We start from the raw sequence: 19,460 nt of genomic DNA on the forward strand, positions 1-19,460 counted from the left end.
CAAACTGCTCTATCATTTATCTCTGAACATACGTGTATTGGGAAGCAGAAGGCAGAGGAAATTTGGCACTATGAGGTATCACTCCCCCCCAACCCCTTGCTTCTTAGACCCTCTCGGTTTTCTCTGTCAGGGAAACAAATACACATTTGGACACAAATCCAACTACAAGCAAAATTAGAAATCCTCCCTAGAATGAAAACAGCAGGACAGTGGTTATAAATATCTGGAGGACAATACGCTTTACCTTAATAGGTAATTTTGTATATTTATTGGAGTAGAGGATAGTCAGTGTTCCATCGGAGCAGAAATTTTAGGACTGAAATCATGAGCAACTTTGACTTCTCAAAGTCAAGTTTGTCCTGGATGGTGTCCAAGATGAACTCCACTTGACCTTAAAAGCACTACTTACTTTTTAGCTAGAAACCAGAGTTTCCGCTAGACAGGCAACACTGTCCAAACAAATATTTATTTTTCTGGCAGATAAAATGGTCTTACCACATTTACTGCAGCGACACAGATGACAGAAAACCTGCAGAGAGGCATGTGTTCTCCCTGGGTGAATGACAGAGCTGCATACCCTTTGTCCCCACAGCAGCTGATGGTCTGTGGGACTGGGAAATTACTTCAGTCTGCAAAAGGGGGGATTCCCCTCGGGTACATTTCCTCCCTGAGCGCAGGGCAGGACGGCATGTACCAGCCCAGGCATCGTGAGTCAAGCAGCCACAACTCAAAGAGGCTTGATGAATCAGAACAAGCCAGGCAGCAAAGCCCCAGAGCAAGCGACCGGTGCATGAAGGCCATGCAGAGCATGGGGGCAGTGCAGGAAACTCCCCCCTGCTCTGGATGGTTTCTTGCAAGCCTTGCCGCCCATCGAGGTGTGTGCACATGAGGGAAACACCACTCCTGTGGGGGCCTCCCTCCAGTGACACTCTTCTTGAGAGTGCTGGGAATCCCATACCACCACACACCCTCCCCTCCATCCATCCATGTCACCCTGGCTGGCTGCTGCTGCTTCCAGTTTCCATCTTGGTACAGACACTGCCACAATGGGATAGACTTGAGCTTTCATGACTGGTTACTCTCCTGCACATAACAAGCTAAATTAGGCTCTCGTTTATCCTCCCATGACTCCCTTTTTTATTTTGTATTGGAATACAGTATTTTCTACTCAGCTCCAGGTTCCCCGATCTTTTTTTCCCCTCCCTACCATCTTCCCTAGCTTTATTTTTTAATTTTACTTTTCATTTGAAACCCTTTGCCCCAACACATCTACTCAGCACATTTCTCAGTTACAGCCCGGGTAAGAGAGAAAATGGGCTTCACTTTGCTAACCTTACCTTAGCTTCTTTCCACCTTTCTAAATCTCACCTGACATCTACACCTTTTTGTCTTGCACTGGAAACCTTTTGGAAAGGGTTGACTTTTAGAATAAGCAGCAAGTAGTTGTTCTTTCAACCTACCTCATTAGAAATGGGACTAAGCTAATTTTTAACCAAATACAGACAAACATAAACAGAAGTAACCATGGATACCTCTGTGATCCACAAGTACCTTTGTAACACTGGTCTCCAAATAAAGGTTGTAAAATTCATTCTAGAGAGAGGATCGAAAGTGTTTCTTTCTAAAGCACCAGTTGCACAGTAGTAATGTTAGAAATTTAAGACAGCTCGAACCTGCTGCTGGATTATTTTTAACAAGAGCTTTGGGTACAAGGGCAGTTCAGAAGCGTTCAGAAGCCTCGCCCGGCCATAGAGGGCGAGAGGTCCCTGAAGGAAAGTCCTGGTTGCAGCCAGGAATCCTCTCCAGGGGAGGAGATTAACGAATTAATTTTGAATTAACTTATAAGAGAAGACAGAAGAGTGAGATGCTGCCTTCTGAGCCTTTAGGAAACTGCCATTACATGCAAAGACCACTTTTTCTTTTCAATTTTCGGTTAGATGATGGTGAAGTGCTATACCGAAAACATAGGTGAGGCAGGGCAGCTGGTGTTGGACAGCTGGGAAATGAGCACAGTTCAAGGTTCAGCTATTATTAAAAAGCATACACATCTTTCTATATTTATTCCCACTTTACAGCTCCAAATAAAACACATGCAGTCCTGATGAGTTTACAACTCTAAATACAACCCAGAAGAAAAACCCTAAGCCTCATCTGGGAAAACCAAACTCATATATACAAAAGCAGCAGAAGATTATTTTTTTTTCTGCCACCACATACACAGCTACATTTCTAAAAATACGCTACTAGCGCTGGAGTTAAACATAATAAAATGGAAAAAACACTGTCTTACAAACACAGCCACAATTTAAAAGCAGGTGGCCTGCTCCTCACCCCAGTTCCATTACAGACCTCATTGAAAAGCTGCTTAGGAGGATCCACACATTGCAGCATGCTGTACGCTCCAGCAAGCTTCAGGTGGGGGTCTGACAAGCACCAGGGAGGTCAGCAGGGCCACCTGAACTATTTACTTTGTTTCTTGGCAGATTTCACAGGGCCCATCATCGCTGCTCCCTGCCTGATACCTCTGCACAATAACCAGTTCCACTGGCCTTCCTTGGGGTCCTCAGACTGAAAGGCCAGAATGGCTGTAAAGTCTGATGAGACAAAACCCTCCACGTGCCAGCTAAGGCATATTCACTGCCACTTTGAAAAAATACTCACATAAGTAAAAAAAAAAAGTGGCTATAACTGAGAGGCAGAGGAATGAAAACAACCATCCCCCATACCAGAAGGCAGAAGCCTGGCACAATCCAAAATATCTTTTCTACATGCCTCGCAACAAACCATTCAAAACCAAACAGCAACCACCACCACCACCAAAACATACAGCTGTGGCAGACTCCATGTGGCAGATAATTCAATTAGTACCTTCTTTTTCACCCCCTCTTTACACCAGAAAAATGTTAAGCCCAAAGAGTTAGCTCCAGGGCCTGGCCCCGTGGCAGGCCAAGCAGGGGTACTCACTGCAGGCTCCGCAGGTGAAGCAGCTGTCATGGTAGAGGTTGCCCATGGCCTGGCAAGCCTGGTTTGCTCCATACACTCCCTTGCTGCACTTCACACAGGTGCCTGGAAGATAGAACAGGGAGACAGAGGTCAGAAGTGGGACCCAAGGGGGTGTCTGGGATCACTGGTTGGGTGACAACACATGTAGTTCATCATGGTGGCTTGACAGCTTAGGACCATGTGGTTCATTGAAGCCACAAGGCGCAGGTGACACCAGCAGCACCTGCCCTGAGAGACGCTGTTAACAGTGGTCACGACGGTCATCAAACCTCCAGCGTGTAAGACTCTTGCAAAAAAATACACTGTGCAAGAACAGCTCTGTCTGGCTACAGTGGAATCTCCTTTCTTCTCCCTACAACCTTTATATACATCTAACCCCGTTCAAGGACCCTCACAAAAGCCTGGGTATTAGTAAGTGGTGCTCAGAGCTGTTCACAGACCAATAGTTTCTGCTACTTATTGTATAAGATAAGCTTGATGGTTGCAACTGATGTGAGGAAAACACAGCTCTTCACTTAGCTCCCCCAGTAGTGTCTGCTGAAGGCCCTAAAGATTTCCCACTGAAACAGAGCTGGACTACAAGACACCTACCTCTCTTCCCTCTATCAGTCACACAGGTGCTATCTACAAACCACCTGTCTGCAGACATTCCTCTCACCTCTTGCAGGACAAGGCAAGAAAAACGTGAGTTTTAAGGAGAGGATGCCGAGCAGCCGAGCAGGGCTGACTCTCAGGCGGCCAATGGGGTGAGGGAGAGCCAAGGAAAGCACATACAATCAACTTCTGGCTATAAACTGTCCCAAGTGCAAGCTCAAGCTGTTCCTCATACTCAGGCTTCCCTGTCACCACTGTTACCTAAAGACCAGGGTCAGCTCTAGAGCTCCAGAGGGGGGAGATGACCACACTCAGCTCAGTTTCTTGCTGGCACAGCCAAGCACCTTTCCACTAGCACCCATCCTGGATGTGGGGCTCCAACCCCAAACCCAAGCTGGGCAGAGAGCACAGGATGAGGATTTCCACCTCATGAGGAAGCCTCTGGGACCCTCCAGGCCTACCCAAAGGGGCTGGAAATAGCACAAATGGGGCAGATACACAGTGGGGGTGGAGAGGGATTGCAGGAAGAAGACTTTAGCACTGCAGATTCACAAAGGTTGTTATGTGTTCACCTAGGACTTCTCAAATCTCACCACATTTCCATGTAAAACTATTTTGATAACAGAGTAAGAAGTGACAATGGAGTTTCATGCCCCCTATGCTAGAAGGATCTGCTCCCTCCACCTTGCAAGGAGAAATGCAGCAAGTCCACCCAAAACCACTAATGGAGGCCCGAGAGACAAAGTTGATTATGGAGGAAAATGACACATCAAGCCAGCTTACTCACTTCAGCATCACCCTATGATTGCAATAGATCATTTTTAGAGCAGCATCACTCTTTAACTACATCTAAATTAGAAACTTTAATTTGTGTTCAAGCAAATAAACACAAATCTACCCAAAAGGGGCAGTGTGAAGGAAAAGTAGGTGATGTGTTTCTGTCTCTGGTCCACAACAACTCTGATGTGACTTCACCTCCAGGTCTCTCCTTCCACTGCTGCTCAGTCTCATTCACCATGACTCTTAAATTCCCTGGAGCAAGGGACTGTTGGTCACATCTTGCTCCTACTGGCCCAAGAGGAGGGACAGCATCATCTTGCCGGAGATCCTTAGTTATGCTGGGGTTAATAAAACGTGGCTTCTTTTGGGGCACCACAAGCTCCAGATTAATTGGAAAGGTCTGGAGAAAGTTAGGAAGAAACCCAACATGCTTACGACAGTGCTGAAAAGTAACTCCCAACTCTGGCAGCACCACGCTGGCACTCCCAGGGTGAGTAAATTTCTTCCTGCATCCGATAGCCGCGGCCATCAGTTTTCACACTCCAGGGATAAAAACACTCAGGAGTCTTTTGCAGTGAGCCATACACATGGCTGCTGAATAGCAGGTACTTGATTTTCCCAGGTTTTTCCTGAGCAGACTTGGCTCTCTGTGCTGCAGCTGCCTGTGTGCATTCAACAAGCATGCTGAAAGCTGTCCTAGTGCTGCGCCAAGCCCCACTGCACTCAGAGCCAGAGTCCACACTGACACAAACCTGGACAGAAGACTGCAGAGAATAATTAGTTACTTTGTTTTGTCCAAATCCAACCCTAACTGAAACACTAGCTTGGCTGCAGGCCCATCCCAGTACACAGACTGGCACCAAGTGAGCAAAACTCGCTAATTCTTTTCGAACTGAGCAGGTTTATCTCATTTATTGAAAGAAACATTTTAAGAAAGCAAAAGATAAATCATGCAGGCATTAAAGAAAGATTAAAAAAAAAAGTCAAGGCAAAGATAAGAAAATTTGCCTTTTCAAATGGATGTGCTCTCCCAGGAATGCACACATTCAGCAGCAGCCTGAGTTTTTGTGCAGTGATCTGACACAAAAGCTAAGAACTCAAAATTCCCTCTTGACTACAGCAATGCTGAGCAGAAAGTTTTGAGACCAGAAAACCTGCCAATTTTCCACGACACCCACCAAGCTTTCCACAGAGCCAATGCAGTTACTGCACTGCAAGTGCTGCGTTTTCCCCTTCTCCGTGCCAATGACTGGCTGCTCCAGAAAAATTCACCAGCGTGCTCCTATTTCCTCTTTTCCACAAAGCAGCCGGGTGACACTGACTATGGATGAGCAGCAAGAAGAAACAGGAGGCAGAAGGTACAGCAGCTGAGTGCAGACACAGCGCCCAGTAAAGATGCTGGCAGGCGTAAGCCGCTATGAAATACGGTAACGCAAACCCCATGGAGGGCAGAAATTGCCTCTGCTGTCTCCTGTCCACCCCATTAAGCTTCAGAACGTAGGCACTGCCCCTGTGGGTTCCCTAGTGGGACAGATGACAGTCTGGCCAGGTCGAGCAAGAGCTGCCCAGGCTCCCACATCCGTACTGAAACCTTCCTCCACCTCTCGACCTATACCAGCCCCATTATCTTTCCTCCTTCCTTTAAGTACATACTCCATTTCATCCCCTGATTAACTCTTTTGCCCACTTCTTTAAAAATGTAGGCCCCTAAAACATGGAAAATAAAGTCACAGAATGAAAGGGCTTTTAAAATAAATTGACAATCTTGTCTGTAAAAACTATAATGTGATAAATTACTCAACTATGTAGTAACCAGCCATGCTATAAATATTCATCCATGTCCTGTGCCAAGGCTGACAAGTGAAAAATGGCATTATGGCACATCTGTATCTAGTTTATGTTCTTGCATGTATTTGCTAAATCTTATTTGGAAGCCTATTAAATCTCAGTAGCAAGTGGAATTACTCTGTAAATAAGTCTTTGCTTTTTCCAGATACAATATTCTGAAGTATTTTAAGCAACATACTTGAGCCTTCATCCCTGATTCTCAGCACACCTCCCTGAAAATGCAAAAAAAGGTGATTTTTATTGATTTTTCATTTCCTTTTGCCTTTTTTTTATAATTCACTCCTGCTGTCACAATGATCCTGTTTTTTTGGCTTTGGCTATGCAAGGTAAAGCAATACCTGTTGCTGACGGCAGCCAGTCACTGAGTTCAGCAACACGTGTGTGAAGCCAGCCTGATGGAAGGCAGTGCAACAGAGGCTACCTCCAACCCCATCCCACTGCAAAAGAGGCTCTGTGCCCTGCTCCACGCCAGCTCCAGCAACTATTTCCCGAAACAGTGCTGAGTGTGCTTTCTGCTAGCCAGGGCGTAGTGTTAAAATGTCAGCAGCATCAGTCCAGCCCCACATGCCGCTGACACTAGTCAGCAATTCCGGGTAATTTTCTTGGCATGGAGCAGCTTTTAGCAGAAACTTCTGCCCTCAGCTCAAAGCAGAGCGATCCTGAGTAGCCACAGCTCAGCAAGATGCCTGATTCCTGTGCTCCGTAACTTTGCCACACATAACAAGAGTTCATGCAAGCGCCGATTCAAGCAGATATGCCCTCTGAAATTACAGGTTTGAACCTTAGACAACGTTATTAAGAAGAAATGAAAGGTTTCTCTTTTACCACCAGGATGACAAACACATGCACGGCACCAGTAAATTCATGGCTGAGCACAAGAGCAGAATGGTAGCCCGATCTGGAAAGGGAAAGGGATGGAAACTGCTGATTTCGGTTCAATTTCTGCCGGCAGGGCAGTCGGCCCCGGACAACAAAGAAATCTCTGTTCCCTTTTGCATCATGTGGCAAGCAACCGCCCGCGCTGCAGCTGAGTGTCTGAACAAAGGGACTTTTGGGGCAGAGCTGGGACCGAAAACATGCCCTGTAGGCCACTTCCCAGCACTTGCCATACTGCACCTCTGCACTGCAAACCAGGAGGGCTGTCACCAGGAACAGCCTCAGCTCACGTGACCAGACAGGTTTGATGCAGACCTCAAGGGCTGTCAGAAAGGAAAGCAAACACGGTGCTCAGACTGAAATGTCAGTCCCACCCTCTAAGTTCAACAAGTGCATTTCCATTTACCACCAGACCCTAAGCCACTGGAGACATTTTTTCCTCCAAGCGTTGCTATTTCACACTCACCAGAAGGAGTTGTGTTACTTACTATATCCCACTCACTAAAAATTCAACATAAGCCATGATGAACAGGAGCATTTTCTGGGGTTTGTTGGTACGATTTATTTCCACATGCCAGACAACATCGATCTACAAAACAAGAACACAGTTGTGCATTTTTCCAGCAGCACCCCTCTTCTTTCCAGCAGCATCCTCTTCTCAGCAACACTCAGTACAGCCCAGCTTTCCTATGCTCCTCGTTGGGTTTGCTAAGGCTGCTGCTTAATTTTGAAGGGCCAAATGCAATGGTGTGCTGCTTCCATGGTGAGATTTCCTTGCCATGTCAATTTGGTCCCAGATAAGAGGAATGCAGTGGCAGGATGATTGTGGTGGTGTGGGTTTGCATATGTGGCTAATCCAGAAACAGCACTTGGAAGAGTAAGTCTGTTCTACCCCTTGCAGATGCTCCATGCAAGCCACATTTCCACAATCAGACTGACTCTTCTCCAACAGATGTAACTGCCTTTTCCCCCTTCCTTACAGGAGACCAGATTTATGCTGAAGAACCCCCCAGAGACTTTGCACATAAATATCTCTGGTATCACCATTCCCATCTGTCCACACATGCACAGAGCTAATCCAGTAGACCCAGAAGTTGTGCCTTCGCAAGGGTCCTCCCCGCTAGAATGCTGCTCTGACACTCTGACAGGGAGGACTCTGTGAAGGGACACCTTGTGCATTTCCAGCCCATCTACTTATCCCAGGAGAACCAAACCCTCCACTTGTACACACGTTTCAAAGACTGTCTGCTGAGAAAAGCCTTCACCCTGTCATACACAATGTGATGCTCAGTTCTGCTTTTATTTCAGAATTTATCCAGAATCTGAACTCACCTCCCCGTGGTTCACCATAACCAAGTAATTTCTGCAACAAATTCTGAGTTACACACATTGCATGCCTTGCTATGCTGTTATTCGCTACTGTGCTGAAGAGGTGATTTTAAGGGGATCTGGAGGCCTTGGGTGAGACAGAGTGTGTGGAAAACCTGGCAGTTTGGTTCTGTTCACTACTGTGAACAGTGGTAGTAAAGATGTACAGACACTCTCTGCTCAAAGAACCACAGAGCCGGTAAACGCAATTTTTCTGTACCTTTTTCAATGCCATGTTCTTGACCCGAGACCTTGCTGTAGACCTTCATGTACACACTGCCAGTGAAGGACAAAAATGCCATCAAACTCATGTCAGTGACATTTTAAGTACTTTATAGTGACATCAGAGATTACGATAACTCCAGTGCTACATGAATGAGGCTCCTTATTCCTTTCAATTCTCACTGCCACAGAATCCTGGCTGAAAGACTGACTGCTCCTCTGCCTCAACTTCTTCCTTTTTCTTTCCTTCTGATATATTATTCCTTAGCTTGCAAACCCAGCTGAGCTCCCCAGAGGAAGGGAGGAGAAGTGCATACTGCTGTAATCTTGAAGAACCATATTCCAGGCCAATACTTATTTGCTTGGTTCCTTGCAGTGAGATAAGCTTTGCAATCCACACACACCCACTAGCCCAAGTGCCGTGATCCTTCCAGCTTTCCTTGTTCCACCAGGACCTGTCTCACCCTGCCTCCCCCCTCCTCTCCGCTGCAGGCAGGCATCTCCTTTCAGCTTTGGTACTCTCCCAGGAGCAGGTAGAGAAGGATGCCTCTGCTCATTCCCAGTGGAAATGACGCCGTTACCATCACCCATCACATACAAAACAAACTCAGAGGAACTTTCATTTTAATCAGAAAATTCTCCACTTGCCAGCCCTGAAACGCCCTCGTTGCTGCCGAAGCATCCTGGGGCAGCACCATCAGCAGTGTTCCATAAAGTCCATGGGTGTGTTCAGCCCTAAAGTTAAACGAGCTGCGGTTTCGGCAGTGGTGAAACACTAACGTCACTGTGCACAACACTGAAAGAGCACTGCTGGCCTTTGAGCTGCCCGCACCCATTCAAAGGTGCTGGGTCTCCACAGGGTTGAGTGATTCAGCTACTGCTCTACTTCTGCCAAGGGGAAAAAAATCTGCAGGCTTTGCTATGAGATCTTCTCTGCCCGACTGCTGGGAAGCATCCCAGTTTTTCACTGCAAAACGAGATGCCCAGGGCCCTTCCAAACACCCACAGCTTATCAGTTCTGCTGTAAGTACCAAGAAAGCCAGAATTCAACACCTAACAAACACAAGAAGAAAAAATGGTTTTAAAAAGAACTCTTGGTAAGGGTGTAGATAATCCCCCATCAGGTGGAGATTTCCATCTAGCTATACAAAATAAGCACTGGTCAAAATGTCATGCAACATGTTACGCCTCTAAAAGCACCTATCTCTGCCTGCAGACCAAGGAACTGTGTGGTACCATGGGCTCTGCTAAAACAGTCAAACCTCCCTGCAGACCCCTCAGCACACCTCAGCCAGGCCTCTCCTCTACCAAGTCACTTCCAGGCAGTGCAGTTGGATGCTTGGTTTGGTTATGCACCTGTCTGGATCTCACCTGAAAACTTATGCAGCACCAGTCCTTGGGATGGTGATGCTTCACTTAACTAAACATCTGGGTTGTGCTACTGCAGCTGTTGCAACTCTGCCATTCACTCCTGTTTAATTAATCTTCTGTTTCACCAAGGGAAGATGAAGGCTGGTTCACCCACAGTAACACTATGGAAAATCAGTGGGATTCCTGCATGTTCCCTGAAAACAGTACACCAAAAAAACCCTCAATAAATCCTAAGCTGGCTTCCAACAACACCTCCTGGGGACACGGGGCCCCTTCCCTGCACAGGAACCAGCCTCTCCAGGGAGCAACTTCAGGTTTTCCCTCCCCAGGCTTAAGATCTGGATGATACCTGAGACTCCCTATGTCCTCCTTGACAGCCCACATAAATCAAGTCAGCACTTCAAAAGCCCTCATGGAGAACCCAAATTCCTCCACAGACACGTGAAGCCTTTGCAGCTCACACATAGGTCACTATTTTAAAAAAAAAGGAGATAAAGAAAGAGAACTCTTGGCTTTGTTTGCTTCTTTCCTTTCACTTATTACACATACCCTGAGCAGACAAAAAGCATTTTGCACAGCAAGCTGGTGCTGACAGATAACCAGGCTGTTACTCCTCAGTGGAGCATCCTACCTGTATTATGCGTAGTCCCTAGCTTATCCTTTCCTAGGCTTTCATTTACAAACACACATTTTAACATAGTGAAGGAAAAAGCAGCTCCTTTACTGTGAAGAGAATTAATTGTTCATTGTAAATATCTGGTCCTGACTGAGACAGATTGAAGGACTGTATGTTAACATGACAGTATGTTAACATGAGACAATCTCATCTTCAAAAAAATCTCCTTGTCATAAAAGCAGCACACAAAATTAGGAGAACTGAAAACGTTTTTGATAAAATACTTCAGTCGTTTGCACTTCAGTCCTAGTTTAATTTCCTGGCTCCAGTGTACTGCAAAGCTGCTGCAATAGACTTCCCTTCACTGGGGAAAAAGTCTGCAACAAAACAAACTATTGATCCTTTTTATCACTATTACATAAAAGTATTTATTTTCCATCCTAAAGTTGCTTGCTTGAGGGTAGGACATAGCAAAAATAGAGTCAGAAGACCAGCTAGGCCCTTTATTCCTACAAAGGAAGTAAGGTAACTGCAAAAAATGAAAATAAAAGTGAGAAATAGAGTGGGAGGAGGAGGCCCAGAATTAAAACACCTCAGTACTTGCCCCTTCCTGTTCCTTGGTCCTCCGCAGGGCAGATCTGCTGAGCCTTTCCCCACAGAGCTGTGGCTCCACAAAACTTTATATCTTCCTCTGCCATGACTCCATTGTTTCTTTTTTTCCTCTCCCTCTCTTCCATCCCAAATTCCTCAGACACTACATTCTGGTGCAAAACCTCCTGCCAGCAGGATGTCAAAATACCTCACTGGGGATCAGGCAGCCTTCATCCCTCCTCCCTCCCTGGGGCTCACTGGTACCTCAGCTGCCTGACCAGCTGGACTCTGCGCTGCTGAATTACTTCTGCTTCACTATAAATTTCCCATAGGACAAAAGCCTCCTTTTGCCTCTAACCCTTATTTTGTGACAAAAACGTAAAAATAATCTAACCACTGACTGGGTTCCCCTGCTTCCTCACCCAATCCCCATGCACATTTTGGATGAGGTACAATCCAGACGGTTTACTTGCACCGTGAGGAGAAGACACACGCAGCAGGCTCTGTTGGAGAGACCCCTGACACATCTCCAGTGGACCTGAATGCCACCTCCAGAAAAACATTCCCACTTTTGAGCACCACCTCCCACGAGACTGCTGTCCCAACCCCATCTCCATTACCAGCTTTTGTCCCAGCATTCAGTTGCCCCCCACCAAGGCTCCTTGAGCCCATTCAAACTGCATGCTGCCCACACAGGACGGAAAGTGCTGAAACATGTTTCCAGGCCAAAACACCCTAAGTACAGCAACTCAACACATCACTTTTCTGCGAAAGGAAAAAACTGTGCTTGCCCTGCCACAGGGCTGAATCCAGTCTCAGATACTAAACAAACAGCCCCAGCACAGCCCTCTGCGGGCAAGTACTGCGGCCTGATGCCAAAACATATTTTGTTACGCAATTTGCAGATGGGCACTCAGTGGGCCCTCCAGCTACATCCCCAAAGTTTGGTGTGAAGCCCTTGTGTGGCTCAGACTACTGCTGAGCCACCCACTAACCTCACTGGATATAATCCTGTGTAACAGCACCTGTGCAGCCTGAGATGCAGACCCTTCCTTGGCACCAAGCTGGAGAGCTTAATCTGTCCCTGCTTCTACTTCTGTGACTGCAGGTCTAAAACCATGAGGAAAGTCCATACACTAGACCTGTTCCTGTTGTTTGTTGAGCTAACTGTGGAGTTTTCAGCCTTCCCAGCAACTCTGGGTTTCCCTCTCCCAAAAGCTGAACTATTTTATCTGCTGTTAAATTGTAAAGTGAAACAGCGAGGAAAGGAAACGCTGAATTTGCCCCTCATCTTCTGCCATCCTGGCAGGACATTTAATATTCTCACTGGGAGACCCTCGCAGGTAAGTGGTCCCTTTTCACTGCCAAGTGCCAGCGATAACCTCTGGTGGTGGCCTGGACTCCTCGCAAACCCAAGATTTAGGGAAGAACGTGCCACCGCCTGTTTTTCTGCCATTTTCAGGATGCATCAATCCTTTCAGTGCTGATGGGAACAAGATGCCAATCCTGGCAACTTTGGGAAACCACCACTCTTCCCATCCCAAAGCAACACCTCTTGAAGAGATCCTGCAAGCATACCTGGCTGTGGCCACCTCAGTGAGGGGTGGGTGCCACCAAGCCTCCCCTGAGCTCTGTGCCCTTCTCCACAGCTGCAGCCTACGCAGGCACAACTCTTCTGCAGGCTGGACGGTTGCCTTCCTGCCCCCACGTGGTCTGGCCACATCCTTTTAATACATGGAGAACCAGGAGTACTGTCAAGAAAAGTTAAGTGCCTCCCTGCCGGCAATGAAGGGCACTTCAAAATATAGCTGCTCCAGCTTCTTTTCAGTGCTGTCCTTCCCCAAAGCTGCTAAACTACCTTTGCTTTAAAATTAAAGAGGTAGGATTAAAGGAAAAGGTGTTGCAGGAGGAAGAGTTTCCAGTCCCTGTCATAATAAAAGTTAAATAACACACCCTCCCTCTGGGCAACTGAAAGAGCACAACCAAGGAGAGCTCCAGGCAAATGCAACCCTGCAGGTCCAAACCCTGCAGTGACACTTTGCAATGAGCCCTCCTCCCGGCAACAGGTGGACTGCCTCCTTACCAAAGTAATCGGCCTTTGGCCGAGCATCCATCTCCTGCTCCAGGCGCTGGGTCAGTGCCTCCAGCTTCAGCTCGGCCGCCGATGGCCCCTGCTCTGGCTGTGGGAGAAGGGTCTGGCAGGGCAGCTTCACCTTTGCTGTGCTGGAGCTATCCAGGTGCCCGGAGTCTGACCGTGGCCCGCTCATGCCCTCTGGGCAAAGCGGCTGTGGAGCATTTGGAGCCACCAGCCCTCGAGAGGCCAGGCGTGAGGAGCCTGGCTCTGGGTTCACGCCACCGCCATTGGGCTTGTGGTTTTGCCCGTGGGCCACAAAGTGGCCACCTGGGCTGGGGTAGGCAGCGGCGTGCTGGTAGTCTGCGCTGGGGGCACTGGGTGCAGAGCTTGGTGGGTAGGGCAGCGAGACACCCTGGTACCACAGCTGCTTGCCATCTCCTCCGGCTTTGGGACCACAGGGCTCAGAGGGGCCTGAAAACCCCCGGGCGGGCTGCACCGAAGGCGTCGAGAAGGACGAAGACCGCTGCTGAGGCGCGGCCTCCTCTGGCCCTGCTGAGGGTGCCGGGGGGGTGCGGGCATTCGAGAAGGAGGAGGACCTCTGCCCGGCTGGCGTCGGGTCGCGGCCCCCAGCGCCTCGCCGGCCCTCGCCGCCGTTCTCCTGCCCAGGGCTCCCGGGCTGCTGCTCCCCGCGCCCCGCGCCAGGCTGTGAGCACCCCGCTCTGGGCATCCTGTCAGGCTCCGCTTCCCAGCCCCGGCGCCCGGCCTGGCTCCCGGGGGCCTCGGCACGTGCCCCGCTCTCTCCGAGGCCGCGCTCCCCTCCCTCGAAGGGCCTCGCTCGGGGCCCCTCGGCGGCGGGGGGCGGCTTGGCCCCCCGCGGCACCGGCGGGCTGGGCCGGGCGGCGTGGAAGGCGGCAGCCCCTCCGTTCATCGCGGCCATCAGCATCTCCTCCTGCTGCTGCTGCTGCTGCTGCTGGAGGTGGATCTTTGCCATCTTCGTGGCGAAGACCCGCCTGGTCTCCTCGAACTCGGGGTTGTTGCCGGCAGCTTTGTCCACCCGAAAGAGACCGTCCTTGGAGGCCTCGTACATGTTGAGGTCCTCGATGAACTTGCTGGCTTCCAGACCCAGGTCGTCGTACTTATCCATCCTGCCTGGCTTAGTGGGATGACCCCCGCCTTCCTCCTCCTCTTCCTCCTGCCGCTGCTGCTCCTGTTTCCCGCCGGGACCAGGGCAATGCCGGCAGCGGCGCCAGCACCGTCCCGCCGCGCTCCCGCCGCGCCCGTCCCCGCGGGGGTGTGGCCGTGGGCGGGACCAAGAGGCGGGGCCACATTGCCACGCCCTCGGCCCCGCCTTCTGACCACGCCCCCCCGCTCATCCCAGCTCCGTGGGGACCGCGCGGGCGGGAGGTGGGGGGACGTCACGCGCGGTTCCAAAGACGTCACAGGGTGTCAGATCACGCTTGGGAAGGGGTTGGGAAAGGAAGCAGAGCTGGAAAGGGGGTTTGGAAACCCGTGCACGCGGTGGTTAAGTCACCCAGGTGACCTCGTCCCACCTCTGGATAATATCCCTTTTCTCACCCTGCCAGCCCGAAAACGCTCCTGGAAAACCCTTGTAAAAAGTCACACCCGCCCGTCGTGAAGGAAGCCAGCACCCCCCCCCCCCCCGTCCCCGCCGAAAAACTGTGAGGGAAATCTTCATAATTATTGGAGCAATCAGTCTGAACAGTAGGAAATTGTATGAATTTTCTTAATATAGATACACATGCTATGCTGGATAGTCATGCTTAAGTGAGCACGCCTAAAGGACCTAGGATCATTGCAAGGAGGACAGCCCCTAACCTGAAGAATAAAGGATACCCCTGGATGCCCAAGGTAACATTGGCATCCCAGCTCTGCTGACACCTTTGGGAACCCCCCACCCTATTATCCAGCATCACATACATGTATCTGCAGCAAGACTAACTCCAGGGACATTTAGATCAGGAAAGAAGCAGATAGATCATGATGTCATAAAATTATAGTTCCTTTCGAATACAGTGGCCTGTGTGTTACTTAGGGATGGGTCAAATCATGCTGTTTGAATGCTTGAAAGGTAAAGGAACAGGGTGTAAAAGTGCATTCGGGATGCCTGAACGTAATCAGACACCTCAGGCACATGATTAAAGATTTACCCTTGTGATTCTACACTTTGCATCCCAAGCTCCCTCCTCCATCAGCATGGGCCAATTGCAAAATTTCCGTGGTGAAACACAGCTGGCGGTGCTCAGAGGTCGAGGGGGGGCTGCAATGGGAACTGCTGGGCTCAGGAGAGCTGTGCGTAGGGAGCTGTGGTACCTCTAAGTAAATTTACTGGTGCATTTGATCCTACGGGCCCAGACACGTGTCCTGTGTTTCCAGAACTTGTTAGTGTAATTCTCCCCCAGGCTCCAGGAGGTAGGGCCAAATGTTAAGGAATGTGGAAATTCGCGTTTAATAATTGTGAATTGGGCTGCGAGCAAAACATGTCAGAAAAAAAAAATCTTCTCCCCTCTTTACCAGTTCCCTTACAAAAGCACTCCTGAGTGACTGAGGCCAAATCTAAAATATTCTGACTCTTCCTGGGAGTTTTGGCCAATGTGCTTAAAAATCATGGCACTGTGAGCCCCTGGAAAAGATGCCTGTCTTCTTTCAAAGCAACCTCTGAATTGGTTTGGTGCCTCTAAAGAGGCTCCATGCTGGACCGAGAGGCTGGAGGCTTGTCCCTGCAGAAACAGCTTTAGGCTGGAGCTTGAGCTGGTAGGCTGATAAACTTTGGACTCACAAAAGTTAGCCCAGCCGTAGCTGGGCTTATCTAACAGGGTTAGATAAGCAGGTTTATGGTTCCTAGGGAAGATGGGTGGATAGGAATCCCAGCACAGGGCAAAGTACAGCAGTGGAGCTCCCCCAGTCCCCAGGACCTAGAGAAGGGGGATCCCAGCATTAACCATAGCCTGACACTTTTTTGAAGGATTTATGGTGTTGGAGCTTTTCAAAATATCAGGAAAATGTCCCAGCTGTCAAAAAATCCCATCTATCAAACCTTTCCAAGCCTTCCTCTGCCCTGGGGGTGAGGGAAGGAGGGGTGTCACAGCTCCTTCAGGCTGATCCCCACAAGCCCTGTTTCACTTTGTGAGAAGCTGGGTGCCTTGGAGGTTAAACGTTGCCTCACACAAGCCCCAGCAGCTCAGGAGGGTTCAGCCTCCATCTGGACATCTGTCATGCAAAGCACAGCAAGGCCCTGCCTGTGGCAGGGCCCTTTAGGCTGGAGTGGAAAGGGTTTGCCTCCCATTTTTGTGGCTGGGAGAGGCCACAGTAGCCCCCAGCAGCTGTTTCATGCCAGGTAGGTGTAGGGTCAAGCCACCAGCTACCAAGAGTGAGAGTGACTACCTCTTTTGTGGGACTTGACCAAAAACGTTGAGTTCAAGATTAAGCTCAGCTGGGGCGGTGAAAGCCAAAACAGTTTCAGTGTCTAAAGAGCATCCTCAGAAAAGTCTAGTTCAGATCTGCTTTTGCAACATCCTGGGCTGACTAGGAGACCCACAGAAAGGGGCAGAGGTGTGGGATGCCACCTCCCTGGCTTCAGGCTGCTTTTAGAGACCAGCTTAGCTGAGATGCTCTGTTTTCAGTATGACTGCTTTAATTTAAAATGGGGAGGGTCCAAAGCTAAAACAATAAGCAACAAAGTTGGTACTAAACCATGGATTGCTTGAGTCCATATTTGTGTTGAGAATGACAGAAAGGAAACAGAGCAGCAGGTAGATAAGGATGGGAGTGTGAGTCCCACCAGTGCTTTACTCACCAGAGGAATCTGCGACCTTAGTGGACAAAGAGCAATTGAAAAGGAAATTACACATTGCTCTCCCACCTTCTTGCATTTTTCTTACCAAAGTATGTAAAATTAATCAAAGGGAGGCACACTGCGATCCAGCATATCAGAGACTCAGACTTGTGTGTCTGTTGGAGTTTTTTTCTTCAAACACACTGAGATGAGGCTCTTCATCCCTCTAGGAAAAAACCCTTTGGTGGAACAGAAGTGTTTGGGAATAGACATCTCTATTTTCAGCTTTCAACAAACAAACCAAGGAAGAATATGTAACTTCCCCTAGATCATGGGGTTTTTTTCTGACTTTCTTTTTTAAGGGTCATGCATACATTTTCTGCTATTACTTTTTATCTAACATCTGTAAGTCCTTTCAGAGTCCAACCCACAGGAGTTCACCATCTTGGGGTGGAAAAGTCGGGGGAAGCAGTCTTCTTGCCAAACGGCCGCTCTGGATGCTGCTGACCTTCACCAGCTATGTAAAGTACATTTCCTTCCTATGCCAAAGGATCAAATCAGCTGTCTGCAGAACAATGCTTGTGCAGACGACGTGGAAAAGGCTGCTGAAGCCCTTCGCACAGGGAACCATCGCGCTGGGCTTGGCCTCCTTCCAGGCTCCTCATGCATGAGCAGACACTTTGATGGCAAGCGCCTTCGAAGGGGGATCAGAGCCAAGCAATTCAAAGGCATTTTGGTGTTGAATTCGCAACGCTTTCAGTGAACGCTAGGCAGCAAAATACCTTTGAAGTTTCATGCTCAGATTTATTCTTTCTGTGAGATTTGGGCTAGAGCTATTCCCAAGTGAGCAGATGATTAACTTGAACTTTCTACTAGACTGGAGATGTAATACTACACTGACTTGCAGACCCTTCTGCTGCGATTAGATATGGTCCTGCACTTTTATAGTTCCTGTGACTTTTACAGCCCATGCCTATTAAGAAATTAAGGGGTCCACGATTGCTGTTGTAGCACAGGACCAAAATCTACATGCCAATTTGAATCAACTTATTCTAAACTCTATCCCCTGAGGAAAAAAATAAAAAAACATTCCTCATTTATTCTGTTTTTGTCCCTGTGGGCAAGGCTTACACACTGCATTTACTCATGCAAAATAATGCTGACAGCTTGTAACTCAGCCCCACTCCACGTGGCAATCGCAGCTGCCCGTGGGGCGGAGGGAGGCGGTGATTTGGGGAGAAGCAGCCCCTAGTGGTGTTCCCAGGTTTCGGCTCTACCTCAGTGGGAGTGCTGGGCACATCATCACAGCCTTGTGCTGGGGCGGCACAGCCCTCCGGGGCCGGCAGGCTGGGGCAAAGCACTGCCTGCCGGGGTAAACAGGGAAGTCGCAAATGAGAGCAGGGAGGGGATCATCTGTCTTTATTTTTTCCTGCCACGTTGGGCTCTGGACTCATATTGCAGAGAGATGGAGCAAATGCGGAGAAATCCACCCCACCCCCCCCGATCATTTTTCTATCCGCGAGAAAACGCCCTCAGATTTTAAAGCATGACAACAGCTCGGGGCTGTATAGTTTATAGAAAAACATGATTAGGAGGTATCTGGGTGCCAATTTTTAGCTAGATCTCTCTCCAAAAGCAACTATTGCATAGTCAGGCTGCCTATTTGCAACCAAACTAGTACAAGGAACCAGTGGCTGGCAGCACACCAGTTTCTTTGTGGACATTTCCAGGTCTTATCCCTGGTGCCTGTCTCCCCAGGGCCATAGCTGCCCCAGGCAGATCTTTTCCCACAGAAACCTGGACTGTGGACACCACTCTGCAGCACTTGAGATACATGCTCTGTGTGTTTTAGCAGGAAAGTAATAAGTGCTTCAGTGCTAGAATATAAACAGAGTGAGCAATTTATAAGGCAGAAGTATTTTCAGGATGGAGCCTCGCTTGGTTCTTGCAGGAGCAAAGGCGTTTCTCAGCTTTTTGCAAGGCAGTGCCACAGCATCTCTGAACTCTCAACTGAATCACAGGGGGAAACAATGAATGTTCCTTCCAGCTTTCTAATAGAGGTTTTCAATAAACGTGCCATTTACCTGCACCGGTCAGGTGCTCTATACCAGGAGGATGATGCATCCACAGGGCTGTAGGGCAAATAAGAGGGTGGAGGAGGAGGGAGGGATGGAGCAAGGCAACTGTAGAGGTGAGCTTGGGGGCTGCTGTGGGTGGGAAAGCTGGGCTCAAGCCAGGGACCAGGCTGCTGGCTGGGCCGCTGTGGAGGTGGAGAGGCCAAACCTCAGCCTCTGCCTTCCAAAAGGTTTTCAGGAAACCAGCAG

The 19,460-nt window shown here is 49.0% G+C and overlaps 1 protein-coding gene across 1 annotated transcript in view; it reads right to left on the reverse strand.

Annotated features, from left to right (window-relative positions):
- LIMD1 (LIM domain containing 1) overlaps positions 1-14,620 on the reverse strand; it is a 33,045-nt gene extending 18,425 nt beyond the window's left edge. Inside the window, exons 1-2 of the mRNA XM_051789161.1 lie at positions 13,353-14,620; positions 2,965-3,066 (exon numbers count right to left, since the gene is read on the reverse strand). Coding sequence (XP_051645121.1) covers positions 2,965-3,066; positions 13,353-14,487 — 1,237 coding nt within the window. The 5' untranslated portion in view covers positions 14,488-14,620. The remainder of the gene's footprint in view (positions 1-2,964; positions 3,067-13,352) is intronic.
- Positions 14,621-19,460: the final 4,840 nt, after the last annotated feature.

This window comes from Manacus candei, unplaced genomic scaffold (assembly GCF_025592945.1).
Source record: "Manacus candei isolate 608988 ecotype Guabito, Panama unplaced genomic scaffold, ASM2559294v1 h1tg000026l, whole genome shotgun sequence".
Classification (NCBI taxonomy): Eukaryota; Metazoa; Chordata; class Aves; order Passeriformes; family Pipridae; genus Manacus; species Manacus candei.